The sequence below is a fragment of the Macrotis lagotis genome, chromosome X, assembly GCF_037893015.1.
Source record: "Macrotis lagotis isolate mMagLag1 chromosome X, bilby.v1.9.chrom.fasta, whole genome shotgun sequence".
NCBI classification, from domain to species: domain Eukaryota; kingdom Metazoa; phylum Chordata; class Mammalia; order Peramelemorphia; family Peramelidae; genus Macrotis; species Macrotis lagotis.
The window spans coordinates 176,102,079-176,129,797 of record NC_133666.1 but is presented as its reverse complement, the minus strand read 5'-3'; the positions used below and the strand labels follow the sequence as shown (position 1 = coordinate 176,129,797).

Here is a 27,719-nt window from a genome sequence, read left to right as displayed (position 1 = left end):
CATAATTTTTTAATCTTAAAGTCTAATTAGCAATGAATTTTAATGGTTTTAATAAATAGATAAAAATATACTGAAATTCTTGGAAACTTTTAACCTGATTAGAAAATTCTGGTTTTGTCTTTTTAAATATTACAATTAAAAGTTTTTATAGGTTGCATAAATCATTTTTGCCAATAAAATTTTTATTTTTAAAATTTTATGGCTACTTAATATTACTGTAACTCTCCCTTAAAAAATCTTTTTCACAGAGACTACATATGCTATTTTGGGTAGGGCTGAGTTTCCTCATTAGTGAAATGAGAGTTGCCAATGATTCATTTTTCTAAAGATTATTGTGGGGAAAGTTTTTTGTAAGTTATAAAGTGCTACATAAATGTGAACTATCATTATTTTATTTTTGAGTTGATATTATTCTGATGATATCCTTTTTGCTGCTCTTTATCACTGTATTCTATCCTCATCTTTAACTCTAAAAAGAACATTGAATTTTTTTTTCTTCAGATTCCTTTCATCTGAACCAACCATTTTGTATTTATCAACCTGGTAAGTTTAAAAATTTCTTTTTGCTCATTCCAAACTTTGCTGTTTATATCTCAAGTTCTCCATTGTTGTATGATGCCTGTTTTTAAATTTGGTGACTATATGTGCTGCTCAGTGGGTTGGTATCAAGCCTATGTAGAAAATAGCACTACTAAAAGTACTTGGAATTTCACTTCAGGCATATAGAAGACTGGTGGTATTCAGACTCGTTCTTTATCTTTTTTGTTTTTTGGGGAAAATGGATGCTCTTAAAACATGATGACTTTAAAAATGCAAATGATTCTTTCAGGGAAAGACTTGCAAAGCATCTCTTCAGTCATTATTCAGTGTTTATTTGTTTCTATCTAAACTCCAAAATTTATCCATGATGACTTGCTTTGCAGAACTCATTTTCAAAACTTGCTGCAATTATGGAACAAATGAAAAGAAAGACGCAGCGGAATTGGTAAAAAGTAGCTTACCTTACTTACTTAGTAGCAAAGCGTTTTTCTCACAAAAATTATGGAACAGTATAGCTTATTCTTGCAAGGAAAGCACTCTGGACAAGAACTATGGTACTTTCTTTGCACTGAAATAATTTTGTGTTCATTAAGGATTGAAAGTCAAGGATAACTCTCCATTTTAATGTATAATTATTAAACATTCAGTAGAAAAATACAGTCATAATAGATACCATAACATTATAGCCAAAACATGACTAATATTAAAATATGTTTTGCATGATTACATATGTATTGTCAATTTAAATTATTTACTCTCTCAGGGAGGGGGAGAGAAGGGAGGGAGAGAATTTGGAACTCAAATGTTTTAAAAAACTAATGTTAAAAAATAGTTCTGGGGCTGCTAGATGGCACAGTGGATAGAGCACCCGCCCTGGAGTCAGGAGTACCTGAATTCAAATCAGACCACAGACACTTAATAATTACCTAGCTGTGTGGCCTTGGGCAAGCCACTTAACCCCATTTGCCTTGCAAAAAAAAAAATCTAAAAAAAAATGCTTCTCCATTGTCCTATGGACAATGCTATCCACCTCCAGAGGAAAAAGCTTTAGAGTCTGAATGCATATGTTCACTTTTTAAAAAATTCTTTTATGTTTTTCCTTCCTTTCCCCTTTCCCCTTAGTCCTAATTCCTCTTTCACAAAATAACTAATATGGGCATATGTTAAACAGTAATGTACAGATACAACTTTTAGCAGGCTGTCATTGGGATGGGGGAGGGAAAGGAGGGAGGTAGAAAAATGTGGAACTCATAAATTTGGAAATGGATGAATGTTGAAAAACTACCATTGCATGTAATTAGAAAAATAAAATAAAATTTCATTTTAAAAAAGTATTTTTCTTGTAAAGGAAAAAATAAAATATTAAGAGTTTTAAAAAAATCAAAACAGTGTAGTGGAAGCTATGATTTCATTGAGGGCATTTCATTCAATGACACAGATCTCAACCAAGTCATGCCTTCTCATCCTAAGTAACTTTTGTCTGTGTCCTTCTATGAATTCTCCAAATTGATTCCACTCATCTTGATGGATGCCATCATCTTGTTGTCTTGACATTATGTGAATACCAGTAGGACTGTCCGTCTATCTTTTAATCACATCACATAACTAATCTTTTTTTTCCTGTCATGAATTTGTTTAATAATATTCTTTCCACCACTTCCCCTAAGTGAATCCTCCTTGGGATTGTGTTTCAGTATTCTTGGACTTTTAACAAAAAAATACTTTAAATAGTACCTAAAATATGGACTCTGGGGTATATAAAAATTTGAACAGGGATGATCTTAAAACAAGATGACTTTGAAAACACAAAGGAAAGAGTGGACTGCTGTGATAAAAGCAACTTCTCATTATTTATTGGTACAGATAATTTCTTAATTTTTTAAAAAATAGATTGATTATGTTTGTCCTTCATTCTTGAAGAAGACTGACATCAGGGAGGTGATGCCATGACAAGCTCATAAATTCAGTTTGAGTGAAGGGTTACTGTGCTAAGTCACCAGCTTCACTTTTTCCTCCAGAGCCATCTGGATCCATTGGTCAAATATAAATTAGGACAAGTGGAAATGGCCCTGTATTCGAGACAATCAGAGTTAAGTGACTTGCCCAATGTCTCACAATTTGTAAGTGTCAAGTATCTAAGGCCAAATTTGAACTCATGTCCTCCTCACTCCAAGGCCAGTGCTCTATCCACTGAACCAACTAGCTGCCCCCAAAATAGATTTATGCAAGAGAAAAACACAAAGAAAAAGATTTGAAATGAGAATAAACATTTAGAAAGTGCCTGCTATATGTTAGTTATGCTAAACCTCTCCCTGTTTTAATACATATCTCATTTCACCCTTACAATAATTCTGCAGAGTGGTGTGTGCTATCATTATTTTTTCCCCATTTTATAGTTGAGGAAACTGAGGCAGAAGAGGTTAAATGACTTGCAAGATTGGAGGCAGGTTGTGAATTCTGTCAATCTTCTGGACTTCAGGTCCCCTTCACTACACTACCAGATAGGTAAGGATAGCAAGCACATTATCATGAAATGGACATTCATCAAGACTGAGAAGTTCTCATAGATGAGAGGTAGTCAATATTCTATCACATTATCTTTTCTTTCATCCTTATTTTCTCTAATTTGTCACTATCAGAAAATCAGTGTCACCATCTTCATCATAGAGAGGGCTGATTCAGCAAAATTTTACAAAAATTAATTTCATTCTTGATTCTTCCAATTTTTGCATAAGTTTCTGTCATATCCCCTGGCTTTGAAAATATTTAGCATAAAAGATTGCTTCCCTAGGCAACATAATTTAAACAGAAGACATTATACAAAATGGAGAATAACTAGAAAATTCACGACTTTTGGTTTTAATTACACTTTTTTCCCCATGCTGAATGTGTCATTTTGAATAAGGCCTTATAATAATAGTAATAATAATAGCTAGCATTTATATAATATTTTAAGATTTGCAAAATGCAAATTACATGCTTCCTATGATTCTATGAAGTGAGAAGTATTATAATCTCCATTTTGCAGATGAGGAAACTGAAACTCAGGGAGGTTCAATGATTTACTGGGGGTCACACAGCTAATAAATGTCTGAGTCAGAATTTGAATTTGGATTTCCTGACTCCAAATCTAGGGCTCTTTCCACCCCTCTTTCTACCTTTCCCACTAGTTTTGTTATATTACAAGATAACATCACTTTTAAGCAGTAACTGAGCTGTAGTAGAGTCTTAGAGTCATACATTCATAAATCCTTTCTTTTTGTAAGGAAATGGGCTTAAGTGACTGTCACACAGCTAGGTAATTATTAAGTGTCTGAGGCTGAATTTGAACTCAGGTTCTCCTAACTTCAGGGCTGGCATTCTATCCACTGTGCCACCTAGCTGCCCCCATTCATAAACCTTTAAAGCTAAAATGTAAGATGTAAAAAAAGGAAACATTTTAATTCACTCAGTCACTAAGAGTTCCTACCAAGGTGAAAGACTCTTTTTTTCAAACAATTAAGTCTTGAAAGAGAATTTTATATAATCTAACCCCAAAAAGATCAATTTCTGTCTTTGGTTTGTTGCCCTAATCTGGAGTTCCTCCAAGAAAATATCCTAACATATTCAGGGTCTATCTTATGTCTAGGTTTCAATAATTATGGTGAAAAAAAAAGTTCCCAGGTAACTAAGTGGTGCAGAAGATAATCAAGAAGACTTGAGTTGAAATCTGGCCTCAGACACTTACTAGCTATGTGACACTAAGAAAGTCGCTTAACCCTGTTTGCCTCAGTGTCTCGCTGGTAAAATGAGCTAGAGAGGGAAATGGCAACCACTCCAGTATTTCTACCAAGAAGCCCCCAATGGAATTATAAAGCATGGAACATTACTGAACAACAAAAATAACATTTATGCCTATTTTTTGTGAGGATCACTTAAGATATGTATAAGGTGATTGGCACAATACCTAGCACATAGTAGACAATTAATAGATACTTGCTTTCTGTCTTTCCTCTTTTCTATAAAATCGTTCAAGTAATAAATGAGAATCAGTTATGATATAGCCTTTATTTCATCTCACATATAATGAAAAAGTCACAGGAACCCAAGAACTGATACAGAAACACTTGAGTACAAGCGACCCATTAGCTCCTACCCACCTCCCCCAAAGAAACCTTTTCTAGACTCAGTTTCACTCTATCATAGTTGGTTTAGATTCTCTCTCCTCCCAAATTAAAGTATTTTGGGGGTTCCTAAACAAACTACCCTTCCTTTTAGACCCATACTGTCCAAGTACTTCAGAGGTTTTTCTCTCTAAGATAATTCAAAAGAACTTTATGAACTATCCACTTCTACTACTTTCCAGAAGGCAGAGGAAAAAAACCAAGAGGAAGTCCTCAAGAGAGTGAAAGAGACAGTCTGAATTGAGTAACTTACTTTTTATAGACCACAGGGAGTGAGAGTTGATTCTTACTCAGCCAAATAGCAGAAGGTAGACTGTTGTTCTGTCGTTTTTCAGTCACTTCCAACTCTTCATGATGATGTTTGGGATTTTCTTGGCAGAGATACTGGAGTGGTTTGCCATTTCCTTCTCCAGTTTATTTTACAGATGAGGAAATTTAGGCAATCGGGGTTAAGTAACTTTCCCAGGGTCACAGAGGTAGTAAGTGTTGGAAGCCAGACCTGGCATGCTATCCAATCCTTCTATAAAACTCAACCATTATGGCATCAGGGGACAAGCTCACATCCAATGTATTCCATGTATTTCATGCCTCTTTGTCTTCTAACAATGGTCCACATCTTGTAATCTCATAAAGTTAATTGAGGAATTCCTCAAATTAGAGTCCCTGATCAATCCTTACAGTTAAACAGGTGGTACAGTGAATAGGGTGGACTTGGAGGAAAGAAGGGCTGAATTCAAATCCAATTCCAGACACTTAGTAACTGTATGCCCCTGGCCAAATCACTTAAGGTCAGTCTGACTCAGTTTTCTGTTCTGGAAAATGGTGATCATAATGGCTCCTATTTACCAGAATTTTTATTTTATTTTTTTTAGGTTTTTGCAAGGCAAATGGGGTTAAGTGGTTTGCCCAAGGCCACACAGCTAGGTAATTATTAAGTGTCTGAGACCGGATTTGAACCCAGGTATTCCTGACTCCAAGACCAGTGCTTTATCCATTACACCACCTAGCCGCCCCTTTACCAGAATTTTTAAAAGATAAAATAAATTTTATAAAGTGCTTTCCACTTAAATCTCAATTAAAATTCCATTTATTATTAGAAATATTTTCCAAACCTTAATTCCAGTATCTTCCTTCTATTAATAAATAATTAATAAATCTAGATATATAACTTGCTTTCTATAGATTTATTTGTTACCTCTCCAGTAGATTGCAAGTTCTTTGAGGGCAACAAGCTTTCTAGGGCAGTTACTTGACTCTTTTTGTATCCCCTAGTATCTATAATAGTGCCTGACACATAAGGCACTTAAGAATATTTATTTATTTATTAATTGATAGATAAGGTCATATCATTTGGATGTGAAACACTACTACTAATACTAGTTAGCTAAAATATAATAATAGTCAATGAATTTGCTTATTATTCTTTAAAGAGAATCTTAAAAGAGGATCTCAATAGCCAATGTTCTATCTTCAGCTGTAACATATCCATTATGTAATTCACAAAAGACCCAAGTCTGCCTATATGGCATATTATACATGCCCAACTAGCAAACAAGTGATGTTCAAAGATCAGAATATATATATATATATATATATATATATATATATATATATATAGGAGTATATCTATATCTATCTATCTATCTATATCTATATATATCTATATATATATATATATATATATATATTTAATTATAGGAGTCATTTTAGTGAGGTGGTACAAGGGATAAAGACCTGAATTCAAATTCAGCCTCATTAGCTGTTTGACCTTAGTTAAGTCATTTCATGTCTGTTTCCCTAACTATAAAATGGGTATAATAATATAACCTATCTCTCAGGTTGTTGTGAGATTAAAATAAATAAAGTTTGTAAAGCACTTAAAACAATATCTAGCACATATTATAGATATTTTAGAAATGCCAGCTAGAAGTCTCTTTAATACATAAGGTATACAAATTATAATAGACTTGCAATAGTGCTTTTAGTACCTAATGATCATTTGTAACAATGTTTCTATATATCATAAATTCTATCCTAACTTGGAATTCCAAAACTATGTTTTCCCTTCTCTTCCTTCCTCCTTTGCCCAAGGGAGAGGAACAACTATTCATTACCTTTATCCTTCCTAACTACCAAAGAAGTACACATTGCTTCAAAGGATCAGAAATAAGAATTTCAATTCCCTTCCATTCTGGAATTCTTTCCCTTTCACTTATCAATATCAAGTTTTGTTTTGGAGGGGGTTTTTTTGGTTTTTATTTTTTTTTTTGGTTTCTGCAAGACAACAAGGTTAAGTGACTCGTCCAAGGTCACACAGCTAGGTAATTATTATTTGTCTGAGGCGCCACCCTGGAATGGCACTGAAGCAAAATTAATCCAGTTTGACTTGGAGTGATTCCAGGAAGTTAGGAGTTATGCAAGACTAAAATTGTAGGAAAGAGGAAAAGGGAGGGAAGCAATTGCATATTCTTTTTATAGGTATGGGAGCAGGAACAACAGTCATTCCCATGTAATCATTCTGTAAGAAATAGATATAGGGGGTAGCTAGGTGGCAAAGTGGATAGAGCACCAGCCCTGGAGTCAGGAGGATCTGAATTCAATTCCAGCTTCAGACACTTAATAATTTCCTAGTTTGTGACCGTGGGCAAGTCACTTAACTTCATTGCCTTAAATAAGTAAAATTTAAAAAGAAAAAGAAAAGAAATGGCTTTAAACTAGGCTTGTACAAATTAAGGATTAACAACTAACATCACTGCACATTTTATTCAATGATTTCACCTATTTCAATAACCAGTTCCAAGAGCTGGAATATTAATATTAAAAGTGGTTCAAAAAAAAACTATTGAGAAATCCTGAAATGTGGCTCCCTATTGCCTCTGGGATCAAATACAAAAATGCTCTGTTTGACATTCAAAACCCTTAACAACCTAATTACCTGTCTCCTACCTTTTCAGTATTCTCATACCTCACTCCTCAACACAAACACACTTTTTTCCAATGATACCTGTCTCCTGTTCCATGAATGAGAGTCTCCATCTCTCAGTACTGGACATTTTATTAGAATGTCCCCCATGCCTGAAATGCTCTCATTCCAGCCTGCCTCTTGATCTTCATGGCTTCCACTTAAATCTCAATTAAAATCCCATTTATTATTAGAAATATTTTCCAAACCTTAATTCCAGTATCTTCCTTCTATTAATAAATAATTAATAAATCTAGATATATAACTTGCTTTCTATAGATTTATTTGTTACCTCTCCAGTAGATTGCAAGTTCTTTGAGGGCAACAAGCTTTCTAGGGCAGTTACTTGACTCTTTTTGTATCCCCTAGTATCTATAATAGTGCCTGACACATAAGGCACTTAAGAATATTTATTTATTTATTAATTGATAGATAAGGTCATATCATTTGGATGTGAAATTGTCTAACATAGAATTTAGTATCTTCAAAGACTGACCCCTCATCTTAAGGCAATTGGTCATACAATTACAACTTGCATTCATATATTCCTTTACAAAGCACTTTCATATTTGCTTTTTCTTGCATTGCTTTTTACTATTTTATAAAGCAGTATTTGTCCATAATAATTCATTGTCCTCCTTCATAAGAAATGAGCTTTTTGTAGAGTTTCTGTTTTAAGCTACTGTTGCACCTGACTTCCTTACCTTTATTTGACAAAGATATTAAATCTTTGTTGACTGAGGCAGTTTCTAGGATTGTTTGACCTACTTCTTGTAGCAACTAATTTATATCAATTAAAATTTGTTGGAAATGGTCATAGTTGTATTACTATCCTTTCAGTCATTTGCCTTTTGGGGACAATAGTTTGCTTAAGCAAGATAGGTTGGTGACATTTTAATTATATGTTTTAGATTCTATTCATTTTTATTCTATCTTCTAATATGAATTAGAATTTATTGTTCCTCTAATAAGTCAGTGGGATAACTGCACCCATATAGCTAATTCTTACAGGATTCTAACAACAATCGGTCATTGCTGATTACTGGTAACATGGTATGGTGGGAAGAGTCCTAGTTTTAAAGTCAAAAAGCCTAGGTTTATAGCTACTCTACTACTTATTAGCTAAGTGACTATGGGAGATTCTCTTGGACTTTCAGTCTCAAATCCTTATCTGTAAAATGTCAATAATAATATCTGCAGCCCCCACTTCATATAATGTTCACAATCCCCACTAAGAAGAGATTATGAATGCAAAGTACTTTGCAAACTTTCAAGTACTTTAAGCATAAATGCAATGTGGCATAGTGGATTGAGAGCAGACTTCAAAGCTAGGAAGCCCTGGGTTCCACTCCCATGTCTGACACATACCAACTCTGTGACCCAGGGGAAGTCATTTAAGCTCTGACTGCTCTAGGCAACTCTTTAAGATTATACATTGCAGAGAAGATGCTGATCTGTATTGGTAGGAGAAGTTTTCTTACCCCAGGAGTTCCTGAGATTAGCCCAGTTCCTATTCTTATTATCATTTTCCTGTCTAAAATATAGACAAATTTATTTTTTGATTTTGCAATTCAGATCTGTAGTTTTGATCTGCAATACTTAGCATATCCAGTTCCTTCTTATTCTTTTCTTAGGAAAAAGCACTTCTGAAATAAAAGTGTGAGGCACCTATATAGGCCACAGATCCTTGAACTCTTTTATTTCTTAATCCTGAGGCATATTTTCCAATACATTGTGCATCACCTTCCCCATATCTTTCTTTGAATTGAGCTATTAAGCAGTAAAATATGTGTTGATATAATTTGGAAGGTCATATCAAGTTTGTAATAGAATTTTACTACCTTTCATCATCTGCAAGTTATTAGCAGACAAAATATAATTATTTTCAGAGTGTTTTTTACAAATGTTCATAAATGTAAGGGGACTATCTCAGAAAATATTTCATGTTACCTTTGAACATATAATAACACCAGCTCCACTAGATCTCTGATTTTCCTCTTCAAGAGGAATCTGTGAATCACCCATTTAACTTTAATTTCCTTTTCTTCCTAGTTTCATTTATAGAGAAAAGTACAATATCAACATGATTCATTTTCTCTAATAGTAATATCAACTCATTGACTATTAATCAAGGACCTTGCATTCAGAGTACCAAGAGGCAATGTTCTTAAAAGCTCTAAAAATCATGAGATTCTGAAAACTCTACCCCCAGTTCCACCAGTCTGCCCACCATCACTGCAGCAGTTAAATAAAGGCTGCCTTGGAATTAGGGTCATTAAATATTTTAATTTGTTTCACTGGTTTCCATGACCAAATGATTCATCATCTATTGGCCAGTCTCCACACTTAACTAAACTGGTCCCCAGAAAACAACTAAATCCTTTCTCCATATCATACTTAAATTGGCTAAAGCTTCATCTCCACTGACAAGTTAAGAATCCAATGTCCCTGATATACCACAATGAATATAGAACAGTTTAGAATACAAATACCAACTGAGCAACAACTCTCTAAGAAGGGTGTAGTACCTTAGTTTTACAAATGAAAAAAACAATAACTTGCCCAAGAAGATCTAGTAACATTTAAATTGACCAAGAATATTTGGAGAGAAAAATATCCATGTAATTAAGGAGTCTTCTGTTAGGGAATGAGTTTTTTTGCTGTGTCTTTTTTAAATGCCAACTAAGTTAGTATCAATTGGACAATGAAGGATATTTTAGATCTCACTCTTGAATCAAAGTCAAGCCCAGCATGGAGGAATGTAATGTGATTCAGAGGAGAATGGCATTGGTAGGGCAGGCTGGCTTAGACAGCCCATCAACAGCCTGCACTGGATTTTAGAGACAAGAGTGTAACTATCTAAAAAGCTTGTCTGAAAGCCAACAGCCCGTCCTGGAAGAGTTTCTGGGTGTCAGCATGATTTATAGATACAGAATGATGAAAGGGTGTGAGGATGTAAATAGCACATTCTCTCACTTTTTTTTTAAACAAATGGTGGCTCCTGGGGAAGACAGTCTAATATTTTCATGAAGTATGCTATGAACATAGTTTCAAGATATGAAAGGGCAAATTCCCAGGAGCCATTAATATATGTCTCATTTGCTTTGTAAAACAAGGTGCTGCTGGCAGCAGTCAGGATACTATTATTCTGTAGCCTCTGAGCATTCCAACTGTGCTTATGGTTGTTTTTATAATTTATATTCTAAAATCATTGATCAAATCTTTCTATCGAACATAACAGTTTACAGTAAAAATCAATTTCCCCAGAGGGAAAGCTGTGAGCTAACAGTATTTTAATTTTGTTTCCTACTGTTCTTCATTTTCCAGACTCAGTTCAAGGTAGAACTCAGGGAAATGAATAGTCAATGGGTGGTACTGAGAAGTCTAAATCGGACTCCTAGAGTTTGGATTCCACTTTAAAATTTATCATACCATATCTAGAAATGTATTTTTATTATTAATTTCATATATTACTTACCCCAGTTACATGTAAAAATAATTTTCAACATTCATTTTTAAATTTGAGTTTCAAATTCTTTCCCTTTCTCCTCATCCCCATCATTGAGATGGTAATCAATTTTATCTAGATTATATACATGCAAAACTTATTTCCATATTAGTCATGGTATAAAAGAAAACATCAAAGTAAAAATTCAAGAAAAATAAAGTAAAAAAATAAGCTTCAATCTGTATTTAGATTCCATCACTTCTTTTTTTTTTTAGATTTTTACAAGGCAATGGGGTTAAGTGGCTTGCCCAAGGCCACACAGCTAGGTAATTATTAAATGTCTGAAACCAGATTTGAACCCAGGTACTCCTGACTCCAAGGCCGGTGCTTTATCCACTACGCCACCTAGCCACCCCTCCATCACTTCTTTCTTTGGGGATGGAAACATTTTTCACCAGTTGTCTTGGATCATTATATTGCTGATAATAGCTAAGTCATACATAGTTGATCATCTTATAATTCCTGTTACACCTGGTTCTACAAATTTCACTTAGCATCATGCAAATCTATCCATGTTTTTCTGAGAGCATCTAGCTCATCATTTCTTTTATCACAGTAGTATTCCATTATAATCACATACCACAAATTGGTCAACCATTCCCTGATTGATGGCCATCCTCTCAAATCTTTGTCACAAGAAAAGAGCTGCTATAAATATTTGGACATAGTTCCATAATGATTGAATCAATCCACAACTTCTCCAATAGTATATCAGTTTTCCCACATCTTCTCCAGCATTTATTAGTACTCTTTTCTGTCCTATTAGCCAATCTAATAGTATTGTTTAAATTTGCATTCAAAATTTATTTTTAAAATGTATTTTTAAAATGTACTTTTAATAGGTTTAAATTAGATCATCCACTTCTCAGATGACTGCAAATAGATCATTATCTTTTGTTTTGTTTTGTTTTTGCAAGTCAATGGAGTTAAGTGACTTGCTCATGGTCACACAGCTAGTATCAAGTGTCTGAGGTTAGTTTTGAACTTAGGACCTCCTGAATCCAGGATCATTACTCTATACACTTTACCACCTAGCTGTACCCTCATAATCATTTTTGTTTCATTTTCCCCAAGGAGAAAAGGAAGGCAACTATTGCAAACACTCACCACTCTCAGAAATAAAGGAAATAAAACAATCAACTCCATTCTGCTTAGAAAATGGAGATTATAAAAATTAGATTCTTCCTTTCTTAAGGGTTGTTTTTGCATGTTATTTTCTCCTTTTAAAACAAACCTTCACAGGTAACACAAAAAGTGAACCACCTTATTATCAACCCTTCCATTACAGACCTTTTTATTTTTAGGTTTTTGCAAGGTAAATGGGGTTAAGTGGCTTGCCCAAGGTCACACAGCTAAGTAATTATTAAGTGTCTGAGGACAGATTTGAACTTAGGTACTCCTGACTCCAGGGCCGGTGCTCTATCCACTGAGCAACCTAGCTGCCCCCATTACAGACCTTTTAAAGACATAACGTCTCAATCAAGGTCTCATATCTCTTAAGTTTTGTAATTCAGTTAACTGTAATTTTCTCCATATTCTGACAACCCTTGTAAAGAATTAAGAAATGTTATTTTTCCATGGCATTATAATGATTTTATTTGAGTAGACAAGGCTCTTATGGCTATGGCAATTTCTCAATTATAATGCCTTCTTGGGATTTACTCTTTGAAATACTATATGGAATGAGATATTCATTAAATAGTGTCATGATCCTCCCTACAAGTACATAAAGTCCCATAATAAAGCATGGTAGAGAAGTTAGAGAGTTGGAATCTAAAAGACTTAGGTCTTCCATAAACGACATGAGATATTTAAGTCTTGCAAATTTGGATATCTATTAATCTCTATGAACCTCAATTTCTTCTTCTGTAAAATGAGAATAATAATAGTATAGATGAATCTTCATAAATCTTTCCACCTCTGCTCTTTTCCAAACTTCTTCAAAATAGTGACAGATCTGATCATGTCATTCCTAGACTAGAAATCTTACTAGAAATCCCTAGAAATGTCTTTCAAGTAAAGTTCAAACCCTTTGACCAAGTTAATATTCAAGATCTTCATTGATTTGGACACATCTTATTTTTCCATATGATCCCAAATAGCTTCCCTCTGTTTTCTATCGCTCCATACAAAATGAAGTATACATGTTTCACCTTTTACCCTCTAGACTTTTGATTATGTTCTTTCCCTTCCCCACAATGCTCTGTCCTTCCATCTTTACCTGTAGAATGCTTCTTTGTTGTTGTTTTTAAGTTAGCTTTCCATAGTGTCCAACTCTTTTTGACTTCATTTCGGTAGGTTTTAGTCAGCTACCAGAGCTTCTCCAGTCAAACAGGGTTAAGTCACTTGCCCAGCGTCACACAAATCTCTGAAGACACATTTGACCTCACAATTATGAGTCTTCCTGACTTCAGGGCCAGCATTCTTTTCACCACACCACCCAGCTAGTAGAATCCTTACCTATCTTTAAAAGTCTGACAAATTCTATTCCTTCCTAATTTTCCCACCTTAACTCTAACAGAGTCCTTTTTTATATTTCTCTGAATTATTTTTCACCTTTTAATAGAATTATTATATGTATCATGATGCCCTTCTAGACTATAAGTTCCACAAAAGCAAGGACTCTGTCTTCTGTAAACTATGTACATCATTTTAAATGAGAGGTCTGGATAATCTTTGAAATTCTAAATCCTATTATCCTATGAGATCTATTGTGGTAGTATCTAGTCCAGTCTAATCCAACAAGAGTTAGCTACATGCCTACTCTTTACGAACCATTTTATTAGCCTCTGGGAATACAAAACAAACAAATCTGAAAAACCAAATAAACAAAAAATAGAGCAAGTCCTCAAGGAGCTTGGTTCCTTTATACTATGGATACATAACATATGGAAAGATAAGCATATACGTGATATTTTGAGGATAATGCAAACAATTCCACATAGATCACAGATCATACAGCAAAGATTTAGAACTAGAAACAAGGTGACCAATAAAGGCTTCTCATATAAGGTGATCCATAATCAGAGATTTGAAGGAAGCTAGGGATTTCAAGAGGTGAAAGTTAAAAGAAAATATTCATAGTATGGGGGCCAGCCTAGGCAATAGCATGAAGGTGGGAAACAAAAGCCAGAATTTAAGTTCTAGCAAGTAGAACAGCAGTGTTGGAAGAGAAATAATATAGAATAATTCTGGAAAGGTAGGTTAGAGCCATATTGTCAAGATCTGAAAATGATGAACTGGAGAGTTTATATTTTATCCTAAAGGTAAAAAGCAACAATTGAAGTGTTTAGCATAGTTCCCTGAACATAGTAACCACTTAATAAATGCTAGTCACCAGACTAATTGACATGACAAGACTATTTTGGCAACCATATAGAAAACACAATGCAGTGTGGGAAGTCTGAAAGCTTACAATGCAATTGGAGGATTGTTGCAGTAGTCCAGATGAAGTGGTGAATACCTGAACTAGGATGGAAGCATGGTAAGATGGATAATGAATGTGAGAGATGATATGGAGTTAAAAATAAACAAATATGACTTGAAATCAACAAAAACAGGGATGAATGGAAGAGGGACAGATTTAGGAGAAACATGATGGGTTCTGCTTTGAACATACTGAGTTTGATATATCAAAAAAGTGAATTCAATAAAGTTAAAAATTCAACAAAAAATAAATATTTTGGAACACTGGGATAATTCTGGATGACTTGGCCATTTTCTACATGGTACCATGTATTCTTTGTTTTGTTTTTAGGTTTTTGCAAGGCAATGAGGTTAAGTGACTTGCCCAAGGTCACACAGCTAGGTAATTATTAAGTGTCTGAGTCAGGATTTTAACTCAGGTCTTTCTGACTTCAGGGCCAATGCTCTATTCACTACATCACCTACCTTCCCTGGTACCATGTATTCTTGAATGAACTTACCATATAGAAAATGGTAACAGGTCCTAATTAGTGTAAATAATTAAGCCTATGAGATATTAGAATATATCCTATTAAAATTATAATTATTTAAAATATAGCCATCAGCTCCAACTCAATGGAAATATGAAGTACAATTTTGAAAAAAAGTAATCATTTTAAGGGATTGTTATTTGGACTAATTAGGAAATAGTTGAATTACTTCAAGAAAATTTCACATACCTTCTTTTTTAATTTATAAATATTGTTTAATTTAAGTGTGTTTTTTAAATTAATATTTTATTTTATTTTTCCAATTACAAGTTATGAAATTCTTTCAACATTCATCCACAAGCATAAGCATATATTAAGTTACATAATTACCTTCTACCCTCCCTTCTCCCTCCCCTCCCCTCAGCGGCAAACAGTCTGGAGAATATTGTACATACATATTTGTATTTATCATGTTTGTTAACATGTTATTTTGTCATTTTCTGTATGAGGAATTAGAATTATGGGAAAAGAAAAACCATGAGATAGTAAAGAAAAACCCAAGAGAAAATTTTAAAAAGTGAATGTAGTGTTCACTCAGATTCCATAGGTTTTTTGGTTTAGTTTCATTTGGTTTTGCTTTTCTTCCTCTGGATGTGGATAGCATTATCCATAGCAGGTCTTCTAGAGTTGCCCTAGCTCTCTGAACTGCTGATAGGAGTTGTATCCATCAAAGTTGATCATCTTACAATGTTGTTATTAATGTGTACATTGATCTCTTAGTTCTGCTCCCTTTGCTCAGCCTCAGTTCCCATAATTCATACCATGCTTCTCTAGAGTCCAACTATTCTTGGTTTCTTATAGAACTATAATATTCCATAACATTCATAAACCATCCACTCAATTTCCAGTTCTTTGCCACTACAAAAAGAGTTGTTATGAATATTTTGGAACATGTGGGACTTTTCCCATTTTTTATGATTTCTTCTGAAATCTCCTTTGCTGGGTCAAAGGGTATGACACTTTCATTGCTCTTTGGGCATAGCATGTACTTTTTTAAAAAATATGTCAAAGAATCAAGCTCACTAAAACTTTATACAGCAATTCACATCAACTCAGCAGTATTTTCTTTTTTATTGGGTGGAAAAGAGAGATTTGCAAGGCAATGGGATTAAGTAACTTGTCTAAGGTCACACAGCTAAGTAATTATTAAGTGTCTGGAGGTCACATTTGAACTCAAGTCCTCCTGACTCCAGAGCCGGCGCTTTCTGCACTGCACCACCTAGCTGTCCCTTCAGCAATATTTTAAAAGAACTGTTATATAAGACCAAAAATACTCTTGAAAGATCACAGTAATAAGCAGCTACATGGCACAGTGAATACAGCACCGGCCCTGGAGTCAGGAGGACCTGAGTTCAAATCCAAACTCAGACATTTAATAATTACCTAGCTGTACGATCTTGAGACAAGTCACTTAAGCCTATTGCCTTACAAAAAAAAGCAAAAAAAAGAAAGGACACAGTTCCTACCCTAATAAAGTTTCCAGTCCCATAGGGGAGATAAGACATATATGCATGTAACTATAATGAAGAGTAAAATGTGAGACTGCCATAAAAGAAACAAGCTCTTATTTTCTCACCAAATCTTATTCCTTCCCAATGATTCATCTAAGCGATTTGCCATCAGTTCCCACTTCTACAACTTCCATAGAACATTACCAGACAATAATTCATCATCAGCAAGGTTATATAGTGGTTACAGTATTAGACTTGGAGTCAGAAACATATAGATGGTAATCTAGCCCCTCAGATACTTACTACTTTGTGGCCCTGGACAAGTCATTTAACTTCTAAGTTTCAGTTTCTCCATCTGTAAAATGAATGTATAATAACTACTCTACAAATTTTCTATAAAACATCAAATGAGATAATATCTATGTAAATATAACCTCACAATATATGTTCATATACATGCACATGGTTTTTCCAACTTTAAAGAGTTACATGCAACTTTATTATTATTATAAAAGATAGGATCAACAGTAGCATATCAATAATGAATTGTTGGCTAAGGACGGTGTTATGCCAGAGCTCTCTCCCAAAATTCAACTTTTGTCAGATATGTGTGCCTTTCTTATATGTTTAATGTGAACTGTGGACCTCCACTGAAATTCAAGTTACAGTTATAGTTTTGTGGAGGGGGGCAGAGGTTTGGTGGGGTTATATTTTATTCACTTCAGTACACTTTCTGGCTCCCATTCACCCACAGTCATCCAAAACAAAAGAAAATGAAAGAAAAAAGTTGTAATGATTTTTTTCTTGTTCCTTCTAGAAAATGAGTAAAAACTATAGATGGAAACATCCTGGATTAACAGTACATGATGCAGGTGGCCTGAAAAACTTTTGGGAGAAAAAAATTGAATATCATGCAAAGCAAGTGCAAAGTGAAAACTCTCGAATAAGCAGGAGTGCCCTGGAAAAGTGAGTATTGTCTTGTAATGGTAAAATTTGTCTGAGCTTTAGATACCTCCCACCCAAATCCACAGTGGTGGATTATATACAAATTATGGTATTGTTACATGTTTACAAGGTACTGGAAGTCCTTCAACTTATTAACAATGTCATCTTGGAATTTACTATTAAAACTTTATCAGTTTCCACTTGCTATTTAGAATACTAAAGAACCAAAAGATGCCAGTATCACTTTTTGTGTTCCCTCTAATAACTTCCTGGAGAACAGTTATAAGCCTACAAATGATTAAATTCACTAATTGAAAATCAACTCCTAACATTAACTAACATTAATTTATGTTTAGAATTGTTAAAGAAAAAAACAGGAAAGGGAAAGACAAGCAGTAATAATGTTAAATTGGCAATGGAAGAGTTTTTCCTCCTGTGAATATTGGAATGCTCCACATGTTAATTGCATGCTTTTAAAAGTATTTCCGAGAAATGTAGTTTGGAACAACTCTGAGGTTCTACCTTATACCTATTGAATTGGCTAATCAGACAGAAAGAGAAATGACAAATGTTGGAGGAGATATAGGAAAAATGAGACATTAATGCACTGTTGAAGGAGTTGGGAAAGGATTCAACAATTCTGTTGAGCAATTTGGAATTATGCCCAAAGGGCTATAAAACCATGCCTACCCTTTGACCTAGCAATGCCACTACCAGGTCTATATTCCAGAAGAGATAAAAATAGGAAGGAAAAGGACCTATCTGTATAAAAAAATATTTGTGACAGTTCTTTTTTGGTGGCAAGGAACTGGAGATTGAGGGGTTGCCCATCAGGTGAAGAATGACTGAATAAATTGTGGAATTTGATTAAAATGAAATGCTATTCTGTTATAAGAAATGATATACAGGAGGTACTTAGTAAAAAAAAAACTTGCATGAGCAGATGCAATGGGAGATGTGCTATAAAGAAAGTAATAGCAATGTTGCAGGATGATCAGCTGTGAATGACTCACATTTACTCAGCAATGCTGTGACCCAAGAGAGCTCTTAAGGACTTTTAAAAAAAATTATATCCATCCCAAAGACAAGAGATGATGGTATCTGAATGCAGATTAAAACATATCTTTTTTAATTTTATTTTTCTTGAGAATTTTTTTTGGGGGGGGTATCTTTACTTTTAGAAGTAGAACTTCTAGAACATGACTATTATGGTAATGTTTTTCATAACTATAAATTTTAGCCTTTATCAAATAACTTGCTTTCTCAATGAGGGGGGATTGAGATTGAAGGATAAGAGAGAATTTGGAACTCAGGGTTTTAAAAGTAGATGTTGAAACTAGTTTTTGCATGTACTTGGGAAAAATGAAATAGAATAAAATAAATATATTAAAGAAGAAATGTAAAAAAGTATTTCTAAACAAATCACTCAGAAATCTTTAGAACTATAATATAATTCTGCAAAGACTATCTCTCATGAAAGATACAATTTTGGAATGAACCTTTTTATTAAAAGTGAAGGAATAAGACTTTGAATTGTGACATGTCAATTTTTATAGGGTATATATGACCATTGAGTAATGCATATTCAGTAATAGTGTCCAGTCTTGATTTCAGAAGTTAGTAAGAAGTTTGAGATCATAACTAATATTTTTTATTTGCTATTAGACTAAGTCCTATCTGTCTATGATGCACAAATACTAGCATATTCAGGAGAGGGGAAGAGAGGGATGTGAAATAGAAGGAGGACAAGAGTAGAGATAGTGGCCTTAATTTGTACTTTCATTTGTAGTTGGAAGTTTCAGTGTCAAAACTCTTTTTATCATTGCATACTGGCAATTCATCTATGGTTTGTAATCTTGGAGAATAGTCTAAAATAAAGAGAATTAAGTGATTCAACCATGGTCATCCAGCTAGTGTATTTAAGAGGACTTGACCACAGGCCATCTTTAGGACCATGGTCAGTCTTTTATCTACCTAACCATGCTGCCTCTTTTTATAAATATTATTATTCTCATTGTACATATGGGGAAACTGTGTCAGGCAGACTGTAGCTTGCATAGATCTGGAGCTGGAAGAGAACTCTGAGATTCTCTAATTCAAATCTATTTTACAGATGAGGAAACTGAGATCCAGGGAAGATAAATAACTTGTCTCAGAATATACAGGTAGTGAGCATCCTTGGTAAATATGAACCTAAGTCATTTGAAACCTGAGTCAGTACTCTTTCTTTCCACATCACATGATTAGAAAGGGTCTAAAATCTAGATCTTCTCATCTCAGGTCCATTACTCATTCCATCCCACCATGCTGCTTAAAAAGAAAGATATCTTTTACGGGTTATATGACCTTGGATAAGTTACTAACCATCTTTATGATCTAACTTCCTCCTCTATAAAAGGAGAGAATTAGATTAAAAATCCTTTCAGGTCCTTTCTAACTCTTGTAAAACTGAGTGTGGTTTTTATGCTTTGAGATGTGTATAAAACTAATTTTTGTGACCCCAAAAGCATATTCATTAAGTGCATTTCATCATAGAATATATCCAAATGGGAAGATTAATTTGTAATTATACTAAGAAAGTGTAACTCTGAAGAGTTGGAAATTAACAAAGTGCTCTATGTGAAGTATCCATAGTGCTAATCTCGAATTGAAAGTGCCCAGCTGTTGTCCTTGTTAAACCAGTGTTGGAAATGAAGACTGTCAGTCCTCAGATCTGGCATGACCAGAAGAGATTTGATCCCACAATTTTGCCTGTGCCAAGAGTCAAAGGTTCCCCTGAAAATCTACTCTGTCAGCACCCCCTTCCCTCCATGTTCCACTGTATCTTTAAGACATGCATCCTGTCTCTGTCACTCAAGATATCTGCTCCTTTTATTAAACACATATATAGTTAGATGATACTTTAAGTACCAAATCTTCAAGCTTAAGCAAATCCTCTCACCACCATAGCACCACACACAGTATTCTGTTCCCCTCTTCTCACTTTTCATCTGCTCACCCCTCTTGACTATTACATTTGGCTTTTTCATGTCTTTGTACCTTCCATAAGTTTGCCCACCATGCTTGGCATGGACCAGTGCCTTCCTTTTATCCTCTGAATCCTACCCCAAACACCTGTCAAGAGGCAACAGAACAGTCCTCTCATGATGCAGTTGTCATTACACCAGTCCTGAAGGCCAAGGACATACTGTTGGTGTTTTCCTGTTGATGTAGTGGAAAGAGCCCCGAGGCTTTAGAGTCTAGAGATTTGGTATCTGTAGTCCAGTTTCTGATACTTACTGGATAAGTGTTCTTGGGTAAGTCACTTAACATTTCTTAGTCTGTTTTGGAAAATGAGAATGATAATAATAATAATAATTGTGTTACCTAACCTTCAAGATTGAGAAAGAAAAAAAATTAAACCTTAAGGCACCACAAAAATGTGAGTCCTTATTTCATTCCCCATTGTTCTGGTCCACTTGTTTCTTCCTACAATAGATGCTCTCTTTAAAATTATCTTCTTTTTTAATTTTACTTTTATACTGAATTCCAATTTTCTCCCTCCCTCACCCAGTCTGCCACCCATTTAGAAAATAAGAATAATATTCATTATATATATATGAAGTCATGCAAAACATATTTCTACATTAGCCAAGTCTGGGGGGGAAAAGCAAGAAAAATAAAAGAAAAATATGTTTCATTTGCACTTTGAGTCTATTAGCTAGTATTGCTTTCAAAGTTCTGTGGGATTTTATTATAAATGAAGTAGTAATATGTTAAGACCCATTCTAGAATTTCTAGCAATGAACTTTTTTTAGTCATGGTGTAAGATGGACTTGCCTTATACCAGAGTATAGAATCCACCTAGTAAAAATTCACATTATAGTGAGATACCCATCAATTATGAAGTCTCCCTAAGTCCCTCCCTTTTCTTACAGATATTTTCTATTAAAAAGGAGAAAGGGAGACAAGAAGTAATTAACCATTTGCCATCCACTTACTATGGGCAGTTAGGTGACACAGTGGATAGAGCAGCAACCCCAGAGTCAAGGATCTGAATTCAAATCCAGAGTAAGACACTAACTGTATACACTGGACAATAATCCCTGCCTACCTCCATTTCCTCATCTGTAAAATGAGATGAAGAAGGAATTGGCAAATCACTCCAGTATCCTTGCCAAGAAAACCCCAAATGGAGTCACAGAGAGTAAGATACAACTGATATGACTCACCAACAACAAAATGCACTTGCTAGGTATAGCCAGGAAACTGCTCGTCTACATAGGTTCATTGCTTTCGAATGCTACTGTGGAGAGGCAGAGCCAAGAAGTCTCATAGTACCATTACCATTAGTAACTTTATAATCATAGAATCTTAGTATGTAAAGAGATCTCAAAAGTCATCTAATCAATTTCACCCTAAATAGGAATCCCTTCTATAGAAAGCATTCATTCTCCACTAAAACATCTCTAGTGATTGGAAAATTCTTTCCTTTCAGAGCAACTCATTCTACTTTGGAATAGTTCTTAGTATATCGAGTCTAAAATCTGTCTTTCACAACCGTCCATTTATTTCTCCAATTTTTGTCCTCTGAGCACCAAGAACAGAAACAAGGCTAAGCTCTATTTCATAAGGATATGTATAATGCGTATAGACCTAAGCTTTAATTTTTCCACTGTTCAGCTTCTGATAACTTCTAAGAACAATAGTAAAACACTGTGAGGTTTTCAGCAACTATTATCATCTTGTTAACAACTAAAGGAACTCCCCAAAGAGGATTTTTTATTTAGGAAAAATGCTATGTTAGCTTTCAAAAATTGAGTTTATAGAACTATGCAAGTAAATGCAGTCCTTAAAGAATATTTTAATTGGTTTTCTATGTCTCTGGCTGGATTTTTAGGGAGGATTGTCATTTCCTCCCTTTAAAAAAAATAAGTGAAATTATGTAAGCTCCCATTCCATGATGTACTAACTAGGACATCTAAGATGTCAACATTAAAGCCTGTTGTTTTGTGCATGTGCATGTCCATGTGCATGTCTGTGTGTGTGTGTGTGTGTGTGTGTGTGTGTGTGTTTTTTCCTGGCAAGGACACCAACAATTGTCATTGGCATCCATACTCTGGGATTAACACCTGAGCCATCAATCTTTCAAAAATTGTTTGAGATCATAACTACCCAGTTATGAATCCCCAAGGTGTTTGTGCAGAAATACAAATATTAAGTCAGATTTTTCTCATTGCCCAAGGACACCTTTGAAAACAAAATCAATTCCAAGTAGACATCTAGTGTATTAATAGAACACTCTAGCAAGCTAACCTTGTGACCTGAGTAAATTCATGGTAATTCCAAAGTCTCCTAACATGCAACCAAAGAATTAGTTTACTATGGGTGATTTACTTATGAGCTTAGACTTTCCCTTTACTTGGAGTATTAGTGAAGGATCATTCTCTTCCACCAGCAATCATCATAACTACTCCCCAAAGAGCTTTCCTTTGCAGGACAAGAAAGCAGCAATTATTGAAAAAGAATGGAATGTCTGGCCATGTCGCTGGCTAAGAGTCATAGATTTTGAGCTGAAAGGGACTTTCAAGGTCAGCTAGTCCAACCTTCTAATTTATAGGCAACTAAGGGTCATAATGGATAGAAATTAGAAAAACTTCAGTTTAAATTCTGCCTTAAAGACTTGCTAGCTGTGTGGAATTATCTTGGCAAGTCATACACTTCTTAGACTTGACTTCCTTATCTTGGAATATTAATATAATTATTATTTTATAATAATAGCACCTACCTTATAGAATTATTGTAAGAATCAAAGTCATATTTGTAAAGTGCTTTGTAAATCTTTTTGTTACTTAGTTTCAATTGTGTTCAACTCTTCATGACCCCAATGGGGATTTCTTGGCAAAGTACTAGAGTAGTTAGCCATTTTCTTCTCCAACTGATTTCACTGATGAAGAAACAGCTGGAAATGAGGTTAACTAGCTTGCCTAGGGTCATACAGCTATTAAATGATGTGAGACTGGATTTGATCTCAGGTCTTCCTGATGCCAAGTCTCATGTTAGATGGCACCTAGTTGCTCAATTGTAAATCTGAAAGAACTAAATAAGTACTGACCATGATTTTTAATAGGAAAAAACAGTGAAATGAACTTGCCCAAAGTCAAATAAATAGCAAGTGGAAGAGTAGGAACCAAAGTCCTTTTGACTTCAAATCCAGTCTTCTTTCCAGCACATCTGAAACTTCCCTCTTAGAAGGACTTCCAGTAGGATGCCTTTTGGATAGTAGCATAATAGAATCCCTATAATGATCAGGAAAAGACAGATCCTATCACAATGGAGTCTTTTTAACCAGAGCAGAACTTGAATATGTAAGAAGTCTTGACTTAGGAAGCTTCCAAGGAAAAGAGAACATCACTTTAGGAAGATGGGAGTCTTGTAGATAGATAGATAGATAGATAGATAGATAGATAGATAGATAGATAGATAGATATACATATATATATATATATGTATAATTTCATCTACTGGTGAAATAAAATTCACCAAACTGTGTGTAAAGTATGAGTGGAACAGCAAAAGCTATCATTGTTCCACTTGAGCCCTTTCTCAAAGGAAGTCTCTCTTGGGTTACTTCTAAGTATCCCATGCCCTCTTCCAGATATATTTCTGAGAGATGAAGAAGTTTGGCAAGATAGTAAATTCTTAATGAATGTCATTCACTTCTTAAATTTTCATTGACTGACTCATGGATTTAAGGCAATCCGCCCCATAGAGCTTCCACTATCCCAGCACAATTGGAAAGATAGAAAGCAATGTCATTATTAAGCTAAAACTTTCTCTTCTCTCACATAAACTAAGTGAAAAGTCTTCGAATAAAAGAAATCCCTTTCCTTGTACCTAAGGATATAACCCACAGAAGATGTGACACTAAATACTAATGAGAACAGTTTGCATTTGCGTGACTTATTAGGAATCTGACAAGGTCACACAGTTTTCTCACTGAGAAGTGACACCCACCCACCCATAAGTTTTCCAAATTTCTCAGCCTTGAAAGGTAAAGAGCTGTTGGGGGGTGGGGCATGACAGGATGGAACAGGATAGAATCTTCCAGGGTGCATGTACCAGACTAATAAGAGAAGTTTGTTGGGGGTGTGGGAAAATGGGTAGAAAAAATAATAATTAAAAATAACTTGGGTCTAAAAGTTGGTTCATGAGTGTTCAAAGTTTCTTTTCCCTGTCTACAGGCTCCGCTGTGAATGGGCTCAGAGACTGGAAGGAAGACTTAAGATGCTACAGCAACCCCAGAAAGTACCTAAGGAGTCGTCTCTACTCCCAATTGAATCTTTCCACCTTGTGGATAAAACAGTAGCTTAAAGTTATAAATAAAATGATAAAAGGAAAAGCATTGTTTCATGGGGAGTGAGAGCTCTCTTAGGACAATTCTATGGAGGAGTGAAAAGATGAAACCCAAGCCAAATGTTAGGCAGAAATTTTAAAATGTTAATTTGAGATGTGTGTGTCATACAGGATATATGTTCAAAATAAAAAATGTAGCCATTTTTATTCAGGTCACAGTAGAATCCTTTCAGAGAACTGCTCACCATTATATAGATTTAACTGTTCTACAGATCAAAGTTTGTCTCCCCAAACTTAAGAACAATAATTGAAAGAAGACCAGTGTTGGAGTCTGGGAGACCTGGATTTAAGCCTTTCATCTGTTATAACTGATTGTGTAACATTTTCACCTCCCCTCATCCACCCCCCCTTAATTATCTAAGATTAGAAATCACTTAGGAGTTTCTGACTCACATTGGTGGAGGGAGTTCCCAAATTATAAATTCTTTATACCCATGAACTAAAAAGAGAATTCCCCACCACCACTACATACACATAAATCTCAAAGGTCTTTTCTCTGAACACCAGAGTTATAAATGACTACATTCTGTTTCTTGTCCTAGTCTCTTCTTGCTAATTTAAGTAAAATTTGTCTAGCACTAATGCTCAAAATTTTCTTGAAAAGAACTTTAGGACAGGAAATATCAATAAAACTACATACTTATGTATTCAATTCTTTCTTCAAAATGTATCTACAAATTTTTTTATCAATGTAGCAATCCTGTGAGAGAACTGATACAAGTATCATCATTCTCATTTTGTGTAGTTAAACAGATAGAAGCACAGAATAGAGAGATTAAGGATCACAGCACATGGTAAAGACCCACTTTTCAAATAGGAATTAGAATACCTAGGTTTGGATTCTGGATGGGACATATTTAGCCTTACTAAGACTCATTTTCCTCTTAAACTATGTCTAGGAATTTATTGTTAAATGTTACAAGTAATCTGAAGTTAGCATATAAAGTTTAACTGACTTGCGCAGGGTCACACAGGTAGTTTATATCAGAGGCAGGATTGGAACTCAGACTCCAAGTCCAGGACTTTAACCACTAAACTAAATTGTATCTTCCCAACTGAGAAGAATACTGAAACTAATACTTGCAATTCTCACCTCATAGGGTGTAGTGAGGAAAGTCTTTTGTAAACTTCAAAGTGATTTATATTAAAAGCTCTTTCTCATCTTTTTCCAAGGCATTTAGTTAGAAATTAACCAGGTACAAGTCACTATCCTGCTATCATTCTTTTAAATTTAATATTCTAACAACTATTTCATAGGTAGGGAAATCATTTACTTTTTTGGTTTGATTTTAAAGGGTATTGGAATGTAAATCCATTTTCTGTGGATTTATTGAAAGCATTCTCTCATAGGACAACAAGTCTGATGATTAGCAAATTCTGATGCCATTTTTCTTATCTCTCCTGCTAGGTCACTATACTTTGAAAATTTTATAGTTTTATTTTCCTTGAAATTCTGTTATATATATATATATATATATATTATATATATATATATATATGCCATTTTCCTTTTCAAAATAATTTGGGATGTCAGTGATAGCTATTTCATTAATTTGAATTTCATGAGGATTTTTAATAACCTTGGCATTTTGAACTTTTCAGATTTTACTAGCTCCCTCAATTTCATCAAGTCTAGGCTTAGGAAAAGAGGTTTTGTTTTTAGTACTTATTTTTTTTCAATGAGCAAAAATCTCTTCTTTCTCCCTCCTAACTCCTATCCCAATGGAAAATGAAGGGGAAGAAACCCTTCTAACAATTTTGTAGAATCAAGCAAAACAAATTCCCTCAAAGAATTTGTCCCCCCCAAAACGCCCATATCTCAATCTGTACCTGAGTCTTGACACCTCTATTAGAAAGTGAGGAATATATTTCATTATTGATTTTCTGTAATCATAAATGGTCATTGCATTGATCAGACTTCTGAAGTCTTTCAGAGATTTCCAACACTACAATGTTTTTACTGCATAAGTTCTGAAGAAATTTTATTTTATGATTGTCCTATACTGGCTATAGTGGAGGGCAATGCTGACAAAAAGGAGCGTGAAACCTTTGCCTGTAACTGATGAGATCATTTACTAGTTCTATTGTTTTATAGTACTGGCAAACAACAAAAGTACTCATGTCTTAAGTCCATTTTATGCATGTTGTGGTTCTACTGCCTCACTGGTCTATCTGCATTGAAGCTTTTCCAGCTGGAGAAGTATTGGTATTTCTTTTTCATTATCATTAAGTGACTTGGCCAAGATTATTAAGAGCAAATAATTTTAGATTTAGGGTTGAAAAAGACCTAGGTTGTTACCTAGTCCAACTCCATTTTACTGAACCCTAGAGACATTAAATACTAGTTTATCTTTCTCCTAGTTCAGTACTCCTGGGTATATCCACATTTATAAACTAATTTCTATTTTTATGTCATTGAAGCATTTAATGTTCAAGATCAGGCTATCAAATTACCTGAATACTCATTGATCACTACTCCTGTTTTGTGGATCCCATTGATAAATAGCACACCAATTAAAACTATGAAAGTTATGCATTAACAGCCATGATTTGCACAGTAGTAAGATGCAGGAAAGTAATTTTATATGATGGTATATTTAGAATGGAATTAGTGTCTTCATGACTTCATGTTTTAATTTTTTTGGAGCACACTCGTAAAATGTGTGTTCGTGTTAAAATTAGGAGATGCAATATCTTCCAGAACATTTGTGTTTATGACTTACTATCACGTAGTGATCATCTCACTCACCCTTTGGTATCCAGATCACCTCCTTTGACATTAAACTCTTTGATGCTAAA

The 27,719-nt window shown here is 34.5% G+C and overlaps 1 protein-coding gene across 1 annotated transcript; it reads left to right on the top strand.

Moving 5' to 3' along the window:
• Positions 1–500: 500 nt before the first annotated feature.
• Positions 501–27,719, top strand: FAM240C (family with sequence similarity 240 member C). Its single transcript, XM_074203074.1, has 3 exons — positions 501–543; positions 17,398–17,546; positions 24,749–27,719. The coding sequence occupies exons 2-3, from the start codon at positions 17,401–17,403 to the stop codon at positions 24,876–24,878; spliced, it is 276 nt and encodes a 91-aa protein (XP_074059175.1). The 5' UTR covers positions 501–543; positions 17,398–17,400; the 3' UTR covers positions 24,879–27,719.

Bases quoted from the DNA above. Each gene is read 5' to 3' on its own strand.
- FAM240C (XM_074203074.1), top strand. From the start codon at position 17,401: ATGAGTAAAAACTATAGATGGAAACATCCTGGATTAACAGTACATGAT. The intron at 17,547-24,748 runs GTGAGTATTGTC...CCCTGTCTACAG, and splicing joins AGCAGGAGTGCCCTGGAAAA to GCTCCGCTGTGAATGGGCTC.